The following is a 17,128-nucleotide window of genomic DNA, read 5'->3' as shown; positions in this document are numbered from 1 at the left end:
ACCTAAAAAAAATCGTACCGAATTGACTTATTCTGGAGCAAATTTTGGGAGGAAAATGGCATTTTCTAACTTACGCCAGAAAAAACAGCTTACTCCAAAAAAATCGATGCAAGTCATGGCCAGTGTTGGGCGCCTAGAAACGTTCTGGAGTAATAATACAATATCGCCCCATTTGGAGACAGGCAACGTTTGCAAGCGGAGAGCTAAAGCAGGCACTCCACTTCCTTCTTGGAGCGCTAAAGGACGCGGGCGGGACAGAGGAGACCTCAGCAATATTGCTCACTTTCCCGTGTTCAAAGGGCACCCCCCACCTCCCTTAAAGGAAAAGGCCGTCGCTGCAGGATCTGCTCTTTAACAATCACCGACCTGGACCAGCAAGGGAGCGACGATCCCGCGCAATCGGCCCGGCCCTCAAGCAGAGCGCCGGACCAAACAATCGCAGGCAGGAACCCGCCAGGAAAACGGCAACTGCAGACGTAAATTTTTCTTTTACTTACCTGGGCCACCTCGCCTTTAACCACCGCCCCTGGAGCGGCCGGCCGCCCAATCCGCGCCCCCTACACCTGTCGGTGTTACCACCCGGCGCTGCCGCAGGGGGGGGGGGGGGCAGAAGTGAATTTCGGGTCCGGGGCGCTCACGGGGCAGTGCGTGCGGCGATAACGTCACGATCTCCGGGCGCAGGAGATCTGGGTGCAACGCCGCAGCGCCGCCGCTAAACCTGCGCCCAATATGGCGGGAGTCGCTGTCAGCACCGCGCCTGGCCGCAAAGGCATTTGTGACCCCTTACCACCCGAATGGGAGGCGCAAACGCTCCCAATTTCTCCCCCATTTTTAAGTCTCGTCTTCTGCAACGTTCCAGGAATGACATTTTTTTTTAATCGAACAACTCGATTTGACACTTCTCGATTTTTCAAAGATATTTAGTCGTTTCCTGTGCAACTGACAACTTCAAATACAGTAAGTTTGCTGATTGACAGCGGGGTGGAATTCCCGCTCTGAACCCACCTCCCATGTCAGTTTCTCCACTGTCGGGTCTGCGTGTAGATCGCAGACCCGACACCAAGCGGCAGGCCAGCCAATTAAGCTGTTTGAAGGTATTTGAAAGGATTTTACCCACCCAGGCACTAAACTTTTTACCAAATTTTCAACGCGTTTTCCACCCCTCGGGTTTCACACCAGGTAAGTATGTCGGTAGTTGACAGCTGCAGAGGTGGTATAAAAGCTACCATTTCACAGCTGTTCACTTTCCAATGTCAGAAGCTGCAGACTTCAGGATTTGGAAGAGACTTTTGAGTCATATGCAGTCTGGAAGTGTTTGTAGTGACCTCTCTATTCACTGTCAGCTCCTTGGAACAACCTGTCTCACCATTGACAGATCGCTTCTGTCACCTCAACCTTGATTGGGGGTGAAGTTGGTCTTCACAAAATGTGCTTGTTGGGGAATCGGCAGCCCATTTACACCCTGGTCGATTTAGTTACCATTGACTTCGATCAGGCGCTGTTTAAAATGGGCACGGTGCAAATCACAGTGTGTAAATCGCAGTGTGTAAATCACACAGTGTGTAAATCACAGTGTGTAAATCGCTAAGTGTGTAAATTGCAGTGTGTAAATCACACCATGTGTAAATCACAGTGCGTAAATCGCAAAGTGTGTAAAGTGCACAGCGTGCAAATCACAGTGTGTAAATCGCAGTGTGTAAATTGCAGTGTGTAAATCGCAGTGTGTAAATCGCACAGTGCGTAAATCGCAGTGTGTAAATCGCAGTTTGTAAATCGCAGTGTGTAAATCGCAGTGTGTAAATCGCACAGTGTGTAAATCGCAGTGTGTAAATCATGGTGTGTAAATCACACCATGTGTAAATCACAGTGTGTAAATCGTACGGTGTGTAAATCACAGTATGTAAATCACAGTGCGTAAATCGCAAAGTGTGTAAATTGCACAACATGCAAATCGCAGTGTATAGATCACAGTGTGTAAATCGCAGTGTGTAATTCGCAGTGTGTGTAAATCGCAGTGTGCAAATCACAGTGTGTAAATCGCAGTGTGTAATTCGCAGTGTGTGTAAATCGCAGTGTGTAAATCACACGGTGTGTAAATTGCACAATGTGTAAATCATAATGTGTAAATCGCAGTGTGAAAATCGCAGTGTGTAAATCACAGTGTGTAAATCGCAGCGTGTAAATCGCAGTGTGTAAATCGCACGGTGTGTAAATCGCACAATGCGTAAATCGCAGTGTGTAAATCGCAGCGTGTAACTCGCATGGTGTGTAATTCACAGTGTGCAAATAGCAGTGTGTAAATCGCAGTGTGTAAACCACAGTGTGTAAATTGCACTGTGTAAATCGCACGGTGTGTAAATCACGGTGTGTAAATTGCATAGTGTGTAAATCGTAGTGTGTAAAATCGCACGTGTGTAAATCACAGTGTGTAAATCGCTATGTGTAAATCACAGTGTGTAAATCGCAGTTTGTAAATCGCACGGTGTGTAAATCAGTGTGTAGATCGCACAGTGTGTAAATCGCAGTGTGTAAAAATCGCACGTGTGTAAATCGCAGTGTATAAATTGCAGTGTGTAAATCGCAGTGTACATCGCTCAGTGTGTAAATCACAGTGTGTAAATTAAAGTGTGTAAATCACAGTGTGTAAATCGCACAGTGTGTAAATCGCAATGTGTAAAACGTAGTGAGTAAATCGCACGGTTTGTAAATCGCAGTGTGTAAATCACAGTGTGTAAATCGCAGTGTGTAATTCACAGTGTGTAAATCGCACAGTATGTAAATCGCAGTGTGTAAATCGCACAGTGTGTAAATCACAGTGTGTAAATCGCAATGTGTAAAACGCAGTGTCTAAATCGCACGGTTTGTAAATCACAGTGTGTAAATCACAGTGTGTAAATCAGTGTGTAAATCACAGTATGTAAATCGCACGGCGTGTAAATCGCACGGTGTGTAAATACAGTGTGTGTAAATCGCAGTGTGAAAATCGCAGTGTGTAAATCACAGTGTGTAAATCGCAGCGTGTAAATCGCAGTGTGTAAATCGCACGGTGTGTAAATCGCACAATGCGTAAATCGCAGTGTGTAAATCGCAGCGTGTAACTCGCATGGTGTGTAATTCACAGTGTGCAAATAGCAGTGTGTAAATCGCAGTGTGTAAACCACAGTGTGTAAATTGCACTGTGTAAATCGCACGGTGTGTAAATCACGGTGTGTAAATCGCATAGTGTGTAAATCGTAGTGTGTAAAATCGCACGTGTGTAAATCACAGTGTGTAAATCGCTATGTGTAAATCACAGTGTGTAAATCGCAGTTTGTAAATCGCACGGTGTGTAAATCAGTGTGTAGATCGCACAGTGTGTAAATCGCAGTGTGTAAAAATCGCACGTGTGTAAATCGCAGTGTATAAATTGCAGTGTGTAAATCGCAGTGTACATCGCTCAGTGTGTAAATCACAGTGTGAGTAAATCACAGTGTGTAAATTAAAGTGTGTAAATCACAGTGTGTAAATCGCACAGTGTGTAAATCGCAATGTGTAAAACGTAGTGAGTAAATCGCACGGTTTGTAAATCGCAGTGTGTAAATCACAGTGTGTAAATCGCAGTGTGTAATTCACAGTGTGTAAATCGCACAGTGTGTAAATCGCAGTGTGTAAATCGCACAGTGTGTAAATCACAGTGTGTAAATCGCAATGTGTAAAACGCAGTGTCTAAATCGCACGGTTTGTAAATCACAGTGTGTAAATCACAGTGTGTAAATCAGTGTGTAAATCACAGTATGTAAATCGCACGGCGTGTAAATCGCACGGTGTGTAAATACAGTGTGTGTAAATCGCAGTGTGTAATTCACAGTGTGTAAATCGCACAGTGTGTAAATCGCAGTGTGTAAATCACAGTGTGTAAATCGCAATGTGTAAAACGCAGTGTCTAAATCGCACGGTTTGTAAATCACAGTGTGTAAATCACAGTATGTAAATCGCACGGCGTGTAAATCGCACGGTGTGTAAATACAGTGTGTGTAAATCGCAGTGTGTAATTCACAGTGTGTAAATCGCACAGTGTGTAAATCGCAGTGTGTAAATCGCAATGTGTAAAACGCAGTGTCTAAATCGCACGGTTTGTAAATCACAGTGTGTAAATCACAGTATGTAAATCGCACGGCGTGTAAATCGCACGGTGTGTAAATGCAGTGTGTAAATCGCACGGTGTGTAAATACAGTGTGTGTAAATCACAGTATGTAAATTGCACGGCGTGTAAATCGCACGGTGTGTAAATCGCAGTGTGTAAATCGCACGGTGTGTAAATCACACTGTGTGTAAATCAGTGTGTAAATGGCAGTGTGTAAATCGCACAATGTGTATATCACACAGTGTGCAAATCAGTGTGTATGTCACATTGTGTAAATCACAGTGTGTAAATCACAGTGTGTAAATCGCACATTGTGTAAAAGGAATTTTTAAAAACAAGTAATAAATTATATTTATAAGCAACTTGAACCGTGGCATCTATGTGTGTGCGAGATTTATTTTTAACACATGGTGCAGAAATCACTGTATCCGCTAGGACCCTGGCTTGTTCCTGTGGAAGGTGATGTGTTAGAAAGTGGCTCAGTGGGTAGCACCCTCGCTGCTAAGTCAGAAGGTTGTGGGTTCAAGTCCCACCCCAGGCACTTGAGCTCAAAAATCTAGGCTGACACGCTGAGTGAGTGCCGCACTGTTGGAGGTGCTGTCTTTTGGATGAGACGTTAAACTGAGGCCCCATCTGCTCTCTCAGGTGGACGTAAAAGATCCCATGGCACTATTTCGAAGAAGTGCAGGGGAGTTATCCCCGGTGTCCTGAGGCCAATATTTATCCCTCAATCAACATCACTAAAACAGATTATCTGGTCATTATTACATTGCTGTTTGTGGGAGCTTGCTGTGTGTAAGTTGGCTGCCGTGTTTCCCATATTACAACAATGACTATGCTTCAATAAAAAATTACTTCATTGTCTGTAAAACAGTTTGGGATGTCCGGTGGCCGTTAAAGGCACTATATAAATGCAACTCTGTCTTTTCATACAGCTGAGAGAAACTTAAATCTTTTGGAAGAGAGAAATGTCATTAATTCGAGCGCCTTTCATGGCCTCAGAATGTGCCAAAGCACTTCATGGTCAAGGAATTACTTGCGAAGTGTAGTCATTGTTGTTTGGTATTGAAACATGGCAGCCAATTTACGCACAGGAAGCTCCCAGAAACAACAGCGAGATAAATGACCAGGTTTGTGGGTGTTGGTTGAGGGATAAATATTGGCCAGGAGACAGGAAGAACGTCCTTGCTCTTAATCAAATAGTGCCGTGGGATCTTTTTCTATGCATCTGAGAGAGCAGACGGGGCCTCTATTTAATGTGCCATCCGAAAGACAGCACCTCTGACAGTGCAGCACTCTCTCAGCACTGCACTGGGAGTGTCAGCCTCGATTATGTGCTCACGCACTGCAAGAGATCGTGACCCAAATTCCATCTCGCCAATGCTGCAAGAAATGGGCGTCGGCCAGCTCCAAATTCTGGCGCAGACACTTTAGTACCAATCAGTACGGAATTATTGCCAGCTTTCTCGTGTGTATTTACATCGATTGGGAACCAGACGGAAATAGCCTTAAACACATTGCACAGAGGAAATTCACACTCCATCTGTCTGGGCAGGACTTGACTCTGAGAGGCCCCAGAACTGAAAGGCAATCGTCTAGCCCGCTGCACAAGACAATTGATGCATTTTCTCGTCGCTTGATGTTTGTTTGTCCACACATTGGCTTTCTGACCCGTAGACATGGTTCGTTTGGTTGCGTTTGATGCCACGCTCTCTCAGGTAGATCATCATTTTAGGCAGTCCCTTGTATCGAGGATGACTTGCTTCCACACCAAACAGGGATGCGTTCACAGGTGTTTCAATGAAGGACCAGGTCCTGAACTACATGTTGAAGGGTGGAAGATGCCTGTGCGTGGATTCTTTTAATGTGGGGTGACCGTTGCACACCAGCCACCACACGGGCTTGACAGAGCGAGGTCTTGGTCCAGTGGCAAGGGTTAACCAAGGTCACCAAGGTCCAGGTCGCTGATTGGAGCGTGGGCAGGTACAGCAGGAGTGGGCGAGGTCGGGGCGAAGGAGCGGCGAGAGATTGTAGAGGGACGTGATCGGGGCCCAGGAGAGGCGTGAGTTCGGGGCCCAGAAGAGGCGAGGGCCCAGGGGCCAGCCCACACTGCGATATGTGTGCGTACGAGGTCCGTGAGTGCCCAGTGCAACGGTCACCACACGTTAAAAAAATCCACGCACAGGCATCTTCCACCCTTCAACATGCAGTTCGGGATCTGGAATATTAGGTCCTTCATTGAAACACTTGTGAACTCATCTCTTTTTGGTATGGAAGCAAGTCATCCTCGACACGAGGGACTGCCTAAGAAGACACATTTTCTGTAGTATTGCACAGTGAAACAAAGAAAATAGCCACACACTGACACCAGTTGAAAATGTCGGGAACTGAATTTTTTTATTAGGGAAATGGTAAACACAGTACATATTTATAGCATATACAACTAATATTCTGTATTCTAATCCCTCTGATTTACAACTATGTACAGTTTAAATAAGGCACTGTTTCCCAGTGAACTGTAGCTTTCTTTTCTCTTAAATCTCATCTGTACAGATGTAAAAAAAAAACGATTCTGTTTCCAGTTATACGATCGAGTTTCGTTTGTAGCAAGACAAAAATACCACATTCTCTGCAAAGTTCTGGCGTCCCAACATTCTCAACTTTCCTGATGTACAGATCGGGGCCAGCGACACTTTCTTGTGTGTGTGTGAGGGCGGGGATGGGGGGGAAACCCTAGCTCCCTTATGCCGTCAATTTTGCGAGTTGCCCTCGTTGTAGGCCAGGAACGGCCCAACATCCACAGCCACGTCCTGCCATGGCTCTCACCTGGGGTCTGATCAGCATCATAAAAATTTACAGCACAGAAGGAGGCCACTTTGGCCCATCGTGTCTGCGCCGGCCGACCAAGAGCCATCCAGCCTAATCCCACTTTCCAGCTCTGGGTCCGTAGCCCTGTAGGTTACGGCACTTCAAGCGCACATCCAAGTACTTTTTAAATGTGGTGAGGGTTTCTGCCTCTACCACCCTTTCAGGCCGTGAGTTCCAGACCCCCCACCACCCTCTGGGTGAAGAAATGTCCCTTCAAATCCCCTCTAAACCAATTACTTTAAATCTATGCTCCCGTTTGTTGACACCCTCTGCTACGGGAGATATCGGGAGCGGGCGAGGGGGAGCGTGTGAGAATGTACGCGACTGAAACTGTTCACCGTTTGCCAAACCACAATAAAAAGTTGCGTTGACTTTAAGATCCGGATTCCATGCCAATGTTCCCCATCGTTGCTCCTGGGGCATCCGGCCCCTTTTATAAAGGTTTGCGTGGCCAACTCACGCGCGGAACTTCACGTGTGAAAAGATGCACGTTGCTCTACACAACGTGCAACGATTGTCTGCAACCCAGGGGGTGCGTGGACCTGTGTGGAGCTGAAAGGGTGGGGCGGGGGTGGGATCAGTTTAAATGAAATGGATTCAGGTGGGGGGAGATTCAGGAAAGAGATAAGTAATAACAGATTTCATATTTCAGGAACTGCGGGAATGCAATCTGAGCCGACAGGTCTTCAAAGTGTTTACGCTTCCTTTAGAAAAACACAACAATAAATCACAATCTTGTGCGTTTCCCTGTTGCGCCAGATCTCCTCAGCTACAGGGCTTTTGATTGCCCAGCACAGGCTCTTGTTCACAGTCTCCTTTATTGACGTGCGACTTCGCACACGAATTCAACATCTCTTTCCACTGTTGCGGCACAGTTACTTGCTTCCCGCTCCCTAACTTACTGACCAATACGTCCCTTTAACAAAGACCAACTCCAACGTCAATGGATTGTAAATAAGCTGAGCGACAAAACCACAAACGGGCTTTGCAAACTGGTCAATCGCGTGGTGCAAAGCAATTGCTTTGAATCGTTTGAGCGCTGATATTACGCTACAGCTTTCCCAGAGGGGAAAAAAATGCTCCTCTGGAGTAACAGAGAGGACAATCCCCATCTTGCAACCCAAGTCAGAATTGATGTTGTGGCGGGGTCTGTTTCAGTGGGATCAATGAAGGTCCACCCCTGCTTGGACACCACCACTTCTGCCCCATTCTCGCTGTGACTACCATCGTTGGGCATTAATGAGAGTTTATCAGTAGTATTCCAGCAAGGGGAGGTTAAAGATAATGGGGACTGAGCGGGGAGGAGAGGCGGGCACAGTGAAATATACACCTCGGTAACCTTTCCGTTCAGGCCAAGACACATCTCTCTCTCCCGCCTGGAAGCACCTTCCGTGAGATGTGTTTAGGCGGATCAACCCTGTGCCCGATGAAGCTGGTGTCATCATGATTGTTCCCTCAATTCAGCTCAAAACGGCTGTTATCAGTTACTGGTATTTAGAAGTCAGAAGGGTGGCTAGTTACAACAGTGACTACACTCCAAAAGTACTTCATTGGTTGTAAAGCGCCTTGGGACGTCCTGAGGTCGTGAAAGGCGCTACAGAAATGCAAGTCTTTCTTTCTGATCTGAGTGATGGTAAAATATACAGCTCCTGCTGTTGGTGTTAAATGGAATTCGCTGCCTCAGAGAACTGTGGAAGCTGGGACATTGAATGGATTTATTACAGAGATAGACAGTTTCTTAACCGATAAGGGGATAAGGGGTTATGAGGAGCAGGCAGGGAAGTGGAGCTGAGTCCATGATCAGATCAACTATAATTGTATTTAATGGCGGAGCAGGCTCGAGGGGCCGATGGCCTATTCCTGCTCCTATTTCTTATGTTCTTATGTTAAAGTGAATTGTTGAGACAGAGTAGAGGAAACTTCACCCTTGTTAGTCCCAAATGCTTGGTGCTAGCACTCTGGTACTGAATGTCCAAAGTGGGAATTTGTTCCATTCCCACAATGTAGGCCTTGTTCAACCTAATAAACACAAAACTACTTGGCAAAAAATGAGAAACAAAAAATCAATTCTGGAGATAGACAAATGGAAAATTCCCAGAGTGTCCCTTCAACCTGTGGGCGATCAGTGAGGGTATAAAAAACACTGCGGCACATAGAAAGGAATGACAAGAGGAATCTTGCCCAGTTTGTGTCCAAATTCACTTGGGACAGAAACAAAATGGCAACTTAACACCATTTTCTGTCATCCCACTGACAAATGTGAGCTCTGGTCAATACCCAACACCATTTCATGAAAGGTAGCTATCTCATTTGGACAATATTCCTCAGTTCAGCCTATTTCTCTGGAGGTTAGAAGACTGAGAGACGATCTCATTGAAACGTCTAATATTCTTAGAGGGATTGACAGGGTAGATGCCGAGAGGCTGTTTTCCCCCTGGATGGAGAGTCTCAAACAAGGGGTCACAGTCTCAGGACAAGGGGATAAGGATAATGAGGAGAAATGTCTTCACTCAGAGGGTGGTGACTCTTTGGAATTCTCTACCCCAGAGAGCTGTGGTTTCTCAGTCATTGAGTATATTCAAGGCAGAGATCGATAGATTTTTGGCCACTAAGGGAATCAAGGGTTAGGACAAGAAAGTAGAGTTAAGGTAGAAGATCAACCATGATCTTATTGAATGGCGGAGCAGGCTCGAGAGACCATACTGCCTACAGTCGCTCCTATTTCTTATATACTTATGTTGTCAAATTGAAGGGGGGAGGTGCCGTTAGGCCCATATTCCTTGGATCACCCATTTTTCTTTTATTCGAAGGAGTGAATGGCGGCTGCCTCTCATTTCATGACGATCCAAAGGAATGGGGAATTTGATATATCCCAATATTTATTACCGGGTATAAAAAACAAGGGGTATTTCAATGCACAGTATGTTCGGTTAATTAACTATCATGAAGAGACAATCATATTATCTTGATGCAGTTCTCAAAGAGTTAAGTAATCCTGTAAATGAAAACACTGCGGCAAATACAAAGGAATGACGAGAGGAATCTCGCCCAGTTTGCATTCAAAATAACTTGGGACGGAAACAAAATGGCGACTTAACACCATTTTCTCTTGTCCCACTGACAAATGGGAGCTCTGGTCCGTACCCAACACCATTTCATGAAAGATAGCTATCTCATTTGGGCAATAGTCCTCAGCAGGTCTCAAGCTGAATGACGGGATCGTGTGTTACGTCACTGTTTTGTTATTAGATGATGATTTTTAAAAAATATTTACATCATACCTTTACCATTATTTCATAAAGATAGTCAGCAGAAAACAGATCTCCAGCCCAATTTACCTTAAGCTCCTTCACAGCAGTGTAGTAAAGTAAATATGTTTAATATACCGATAGATAGCTTGGAGCAACCCAGCTCACCAGGAGTTCAAATAACCTCAGAAACTGGGACAACTGAGCTTGAGAAATTTACAACCATTGTCTGCAACCCTGAGAGAGAACACAACCTTGACAACTCTCCAGCATATTGTATTATTATATAATATATTCTTATAGGGGGGAAAATAAATAGCCTGGTTGGCTTATAGGTAAACCTATTGGTTTGTTGGGTTTGGAGTCACATCTATAAAGAAAGAATTGCATTTATATAGTGCCTCAGGATGTTCCAAAATGCTTTACAGCCAATGAAGTACTTCTGAAGTATAGTCAGCGTTATACTATAGGGAAACGTGGCAGCCAATTTGCGCACAGCAAGGTCCCACAAACAGCAATGAGATAAATGTATATAGGTGGTGTTAGTTGAGGACTAAATGTTACCCAGGAAAGTCTCTTTGCATCTTTTTATGTCCACCTGAGCAGGCAGACTTGGTTTAGCGTCTCATCTGAAAAACGGCACCTCCGACAGTGCAGCACTCCCTCGGCACTGCACCGGAGTGTCAGCCTAGATTACGCGCTCAAGTCTCTGGGGCTGGAGTTGAACCAATGATTTTTCTGACTCGGGAGTGAGAATGCTACTGAACTGAGCCAAGGCTGACCTATCCATGCAGGCAATGGCTGCCATAGTGGACACCAAATGCCAACTTTGCCATTCACAAGCGAAGGATCAAAGTAACAATTTTCTCCTCCTATGAGGCATCAAAGTGTCCTCTTAAAAAAAATAAAGGCTTCGATTGGAAATATGGAATATACGGCTGCAATTCCGACTGGACTGGGAGCTAAATTAACTGAGCCAGCTTGGTCGGCTGGTCTTTTGATTAAATACCCGTCAGCGCTGGAGTATCAAAGGTTAATGTAAACAAATTAAAACATTGGTGGGAGTTCTTCGAGGATCCTTCCTTGCACCTTGACCTCTGACCTTTACCTTCCTTGCCCAGATCTGGGGCAAGAGATGCAACAGTTGCCTGAAGGAGTGCTTCTTTACCGAGCGATGTTAGCAGCTCAAGTGAGAAGCTTTTTTGGCCTGGGCTCAGAAGTAAACCGATAGTGGTTCTGCCACAGGATTTTGTGCGACTGAAGCGTTTATGACTGGAGTGTTTACGAGGAAATTTGACTGCGGAGCGGAGTCTGCTTGATTGGCAGCCCACGGAACATTCCACCCGTGGAAGAGCGCACTGCAAACACCGCCAATGCAAAGCAGTGTCGGCCGCTAGAGTAAGTCCACGTCACAGGGCAAACCTTTAAATAATGCCGAGAGACCAGAAACTGTGGAGGAGCCAAGAGATTTGGATTGTTCAAACATCGAACAGCTCATGAACTGGTGCAAAAACTAATCAAAGAGGCTAATAGGAAGAGGAGGAGGCCATTTAGCCTGTTCCGCCATTCAATATCATGGCTGATCTGTGACCTAACTCCATATACCCGCCTCCGTTCCTTTGGTTAACAAAAATCTATCAATCTCAGATTTTAAAATTAACAACTAACTCAGCATCAGCTGCTGTTTGCAGAAGGGAGTTCCAAACTTCTACCACTCTTTTGTCTTCAGCTCGAGGGGTTTGGAATACAAAAGGAAACAGTGACTTCAGGACGTCCCAACGCGCTTCGCACCCAATGAAATACTTTTGAAGTGTAGTCACTGTTGCAACAAAGGAGACAAGGGGAGATGTGATGCGACGGTTGTTTCAGAGTCTTGGTCGCACTCCGTCTCGAGCACCGTATTCAGGTCTGGGCTCCGCACCTCGGGAGGGATAGATTGGCCTGGGTGGAGGTGCAACGCAGGTTCACCAAAACAACACCGGAGCTTATGAAGACAATGTGCGTAAGCTCGGCTTACATTCCCTCGAGTCCAGAAGGCTGAGGGGTGATCTAATTGAGAGATGCTTGAAATGATAATAGGATTTGATAAAGTAGATGCAGAATCGGTATTCCATCTGGTGGGAGAATCCGGAACAAGTGGATATTACCTTAACATGAGAGCTGGGCCATTCAGGAGAGAAATCATGAAGCACTTCTTCACCCAAAGGGCAGTGGAAATCTGGAACCCTTTCCTCTAAAAGGCTGTGGATGTTGAGACAACTGCAACGTTCAAGACCGCTTACTGGGTAAGAATCTCAAGGGGTGTGGGTCAAAAGCAGGAACAATAGCAGATATAATAGCATAGTGGTTATGTGACTAGACTAATAATCCAGAGGCCTAGATTCATGAGTTCAAATCCCACCACAGCACCTAGAGAATTTAAATTCAAGTTAGTTAATTAAATAAATCTGGAATTAAAAAGCAGTAATGGTGGCCATGCAACTACTGGATTGTTATAAAAATCCATCCTGCATTTAAATTGCAGTTTGCTTGGGAGGCATTAGTTCGAATCCCACTTCTGAAGGGGTATGGAGAGAAAGCAGGAAAGGGGTACTGAGGTGAATGATCAGCCATGATCATATTGAATGGTGGTGCAGGCTCGAAGGGCCAAATGGCCTACTCCTGCACCTATTTTCTATGTTTCTATCTGCCGTCCTTACCCGGTCTGGCCTACATGCGACTCCAGACCCACGGCAATGTGGTTGACTCTTATCTGCCCCTCTGAAATGGCTGAGCAAGTCTGTTGTATAAGGCAGCTCACCACCACCATATTCTCAAGGGCAATTAGGGATGGGCAATAAATGCATTCCATGAACGAATAATTTTTTTTTTTAAATGGCGTGACATAACAGTGGAATAGGCCCGAGGGGCTGAATGGCCTACTCCTGTTCCCAATGTCCTAAAAATAAAACTTGGGCCATAAATGACAAAGAACAACAGCCATGATCAGCGACACAATGTCATCACACTCTTCTATGTTCACAGAGATGGGAACTGAAAGTTCGCAACCAGGAATGTGATGGAGGTCCTTGCGATCCCACGAGTGCCCGTCACGCACCCCCAGAGTGCAGCTCCTCACTGGGAGCGCTGGATCAGGGAATGACCACTTTTGTTACCCAACAATCTTTCCTTAAGACTTCTGCCTGCGTTCCTAAGGGAGGCAGGATTGGTGCAGGAGCACAGAGCAAAGGCGGAAAGCAGGATGGCGCGATAAGGCAATCAAGGGAAAGGTGTCGGCCCAGTTCCAGTGCAAGCAGAACAACCTGACCACGTTAAGAAGTTGCCCAGTGACGTGTTGCTCAAGGCAAGGTATAGGCCTGCTCGTACTAATGCTTAGCCAGAGGCCTGAGTAGATAGGGTCTATACTCTCTGGAGTTTAGAAGAATGGAAGATCTCATAGAAACATGTAAGATTCTGAGATGGCATTGACAGAGTAGGTCTGAGAGGCTGTTATCTCTGGACTGGAGAGTCTAGAACCAGGGAGCCACACAGTCTCAAGATAAAGGGTCGGCCATTTAAGACTGAGATAAGGAGAATTTTTTGCACTCAGAGGGAGGTGAATCTTTGGAATTCTCCACCCAGAGGGCTGTGGATGCTGAGTCGTTGATTATATTCAAGGCTGAGATCGATAGATTTTTGGACTCTTAAGGGAATCAAGGGATTGGGCGGAAAAGTGGAGTTAAAAACATAGAAATTTACAACGCAGAAGGAGGCCCATCGTGTCCGTGCTGGCCGACAAAGAGCCGCACGGCCCTCGGTCAGCAGCCCTAAAGGTTACATATAAACCTATGAACAATGGCGGAAAGGCAAAGAGCACCCAGCCCAACCAGTCCACCTCACACAAATGCGACACCCCTTATACTGAAACATTCTACACTCCACCCCAACTGGAGCCATGTGATCTCCTGGGAGAGGCAAAAACCAATTGAGGTCGAAGATCAGCCACGATCTTATTGAATGGCGGAGCAGGCTCGAGGGGCCGAATGGCCGACTCATGCTCCTCGGTCTTATGATCTTATGTTGACCAGCTGTCTTCCAATCGTGCAACGTAATCTGACCAGCCACACCAGCGGAAGATGGTTTCAAATGGCTGCCCGTACAACCCAATCCACGAAACGCCGTGGGTTTCTGTCCGCGACGCGCCTTTAATGTTGACACCGCCACATCCTTGTCAAGTGTACCCTTTAGTCAAAAAAAAAATACCCAAGCACACAGAAATAAAATAGATATGATTCTGCTACAGAGCCGGAGGTTGTCAAACTCCACTAACGCTGCTGAGGTGAATCCCTAGCAACGCACCGGGGTCTGTTGGCGTTAAGTCGGGCAATTTTGCCTCTTCCCCGTTTTCTCAAAAGCGCAGAATCAGTTAAACAGGAAAGTGTAATAGAGCTCCCCTCTAGTGGACTACTGCTCCCCCTGGTGGACAACCGAGGTAAGGCAACTACTGACGTGCAACGATACAAGAGTCATGTGACAAAGGGTCACATGATGACAGTTGGAGCTGTCTTGCAGAGCACGCGCGTGTGTGCGCTCGTGACGTCGGAAAAATATATTACAGAAAGCAGCTTTGTTTTAGACACACGGTTCGAGCAATGCACATGGTTCAGCTGATGCACAATTCGAGTCAGGTTGGAGTTGGCCCTGCAGTCTCTCAATGCATTATACTTCTTAAAAAAAAAACACAAACAAGTGAGCAGCTTTCACAGAAAGCAAGCATGCAACGTCCTTTGCATTAAACTCTGAATAACTGTTGCTTTTTTTTTACACTATGCAAGCAAAAAAATAAAACATAAAGATTAATCCCTCCCCCCGCCGGTGGAAGTTCCGGTGGCTGGGACAGTGTGTTTCTCCCTCGTTAATCTGCCCGCGTCAGCGCCCACTCAAACGGCGGGTCGCGATCGAGACGACGACTTTTTTTTTTGTTGAAACAAAAAAAGGTAGTTTTGAAAAGGTTGGGGAAAAGCCCATTGCTCTCCCCCCCCTCCCCCGGCTGCCGTGGGTTTCGTGCTACGCGAGGATCTCGAGGACTGAGCGGCGTGGTTCTGGTGCAGCATCAGAGCTTGATGTCTTGTGACTCGGACATTTTGGCCACGGTTTTCTTCACCCGGAGCGCCGTTAGCCGGGAGGCGGGGTTGTGGGCCCAGCACTCGGTCATAACTTTCCCCATCTGCCTCAAGCACTGTCAAAACAAACACACACACACACACACGAAACATCAGTGAGGATCAAGCCAAGGTGATTTAGCAGTTCTACTCCGCTTTTCTGCATGAGTGCTCCAACATTTTCTTCGACAAACTAATATGTGGCAATTGCCAAAATCCTCGTGTTCCAAATCTCTCGTCCCCTCCCTATCTCTGTAACCGCCTCCAGCTTCACAGCCCCCGGAGATCTGTGCACTCCTCTAATTCTGGCCTCTTGCATGTCCCCGAGTTCAAAAATTTCAGAGCGTAACCTCTGCCCATCTTTGGCTCCCTTCACCCCTCAGAGCCTGTTTCTTTATTGTTCTCCTTGTCTCTCAGGGCAGTCGGTCAATATCCCACCATTCACACCCTATCTTGACTAATGTTTTTCTAAACTCCTGGCATTACCATTTGAATGTGGGCCCCCATCCCTCTAATCTCTCCTGTCTTCCACCCTATCACAGATCTTCCCTTTTGTTCTTTCTTCCCCTCCCCCTTTCAGTGCTGGTTAACAATCTGTTCTTTCCGAACGCTCTCCAGTTCTGATGAAGGGTCATCGACCCGAAACGTTAACTCTGCTTCTTCTCCACAGATGCTGCCTGACCTGCTGAGATTTCCAGCATTCTCTGATTTTTATTCCAGATTCCGGCATCTGCGGTATTTTGCTTTTGTTCCATCGCCCCACCATCGGCAGCCGTGCCTTCAGCTGCCTGGGCCCCAAGCTCTGGAATTCCCTTCCTAAAGCTCTCTGCCTCTCTCTCCTCCTTCTGGTGCTGCCTGACCTGCTAAATATTTCCAGCATTTTCAGTTTTTATTTCAGATTTCCAGCGCCCGCAGTATTTCGCTTTTGTCGTAGTTAGCAGTTTCCAGGGTGGGTTTGTTAAAGTAATAAAAATAGACTATGCTGGAAATCTCAGCGGGTCAGGCAGCATCTGTGGAGAGAGAAACAGAGTTAACGTTTCAGGTCGGCGACCCTTCGTCAGAACTGGCGAGTGTTCGAATTGAACAGATTCTTAAGCAGCACTGAAAGGGGGAGGGGGAGGACAGAACAAAAGGGAAGGTCAGTGATCGGGTGGAAGGCAGGCGAGATTAGAGAGACAAAAGGGATGATGGGCCGATTTGAGATGGTAATGGCAGAAGTTGAAAAAAAGGTTAGTCTAGATAGGGTGTGAACGGCAGAATGGCATCTTTTAAGGAGGGGCTGATGCCAGTGAGGAGGAGACAATGTCTGAGGAGAGGGAACCATTTACAGTATCAGCTACAAGAAGAAGATGGGGTGGTCTGGATTTATCTTGCTTGCTCAAAGAATGAGCGTAGAATTAAAACTAAGTTGCCGGCTGTCTTAAACAGCAGCTCACAAAATGTGTGTTCTCTTTTCAATGTGGTGGTGTTAAAAGAAGCGAGTGATGATGATAATTAACCGCAGCATTCAGGGCATCGTGTAGGAATAACTGAGATCTGACAACACAATTACGGATTAGTACTGGAAGCAGCATGAAAAAGGGAGAATTTATTTCCCACAGAGGGTTATTGAAGTATGAAATGCAGTACCACAAGTGGTCCATGAAGCCAAATAAACCAGGACTTTTAGAAGGGGATCATCGAAACACTCGACCAGCTCCGTTGGGCGGGCCACATTGTTCGCATGCCTGACACAAGACTCCCAAAG

At 46.2% G+C, this 17,128-nt stretch overlaps 1 protein-coding gene across 3 annotated transcripts in view; it reads right to left on the bottom strand.

Annotated features, from left to right (window-relative positions):
• Positions 1–6,495: 6,495 nt before the first annotated feature.
• bmpr1ba (bone morphogenetic protein receptor, type IBa) overlaps positions 6,496–17,128 on the bottom strand; it is a 193,034-nt gene continuing 182,401 nt past the window's right edge. For all 3 annotated transcript variants that reach the window (XM_070872861.1, XM_070872875.1, XM_070872868.1), the window contains one exon: positions 6,496–15,458. In XM_070872861.1, coding sequence (XP_070728962.1) covers positions 15,333–15,458 — 126 coding nt within the window. In that variant the 3' untranslated portion in view covers positions 6,496–15,332. The remainder of the gene's footprint in view (positions 15,459–17,128) is intronic.

The sequence above is a fragment of the Pristiophorus japonicus genome, chromosome 2 (assembly GCF_044704955.1).
Source record: "Pristiophorus japonicus isolate sPriJap1 chromosome 2, sPriJap1.hap1, whole genome shotgun sequence".
In the NCBI taxonomy this organism is placed as follows: domain Eukaryota; kingdom Metazoa; phylum Chordata; class Chondrichthyes; family Pristiophoridae; genus Pristiophorus; species Pristiophorus japonicus.
This window is presented reverse-complemented; position numbering and strand designations above follow the sequence as displayed.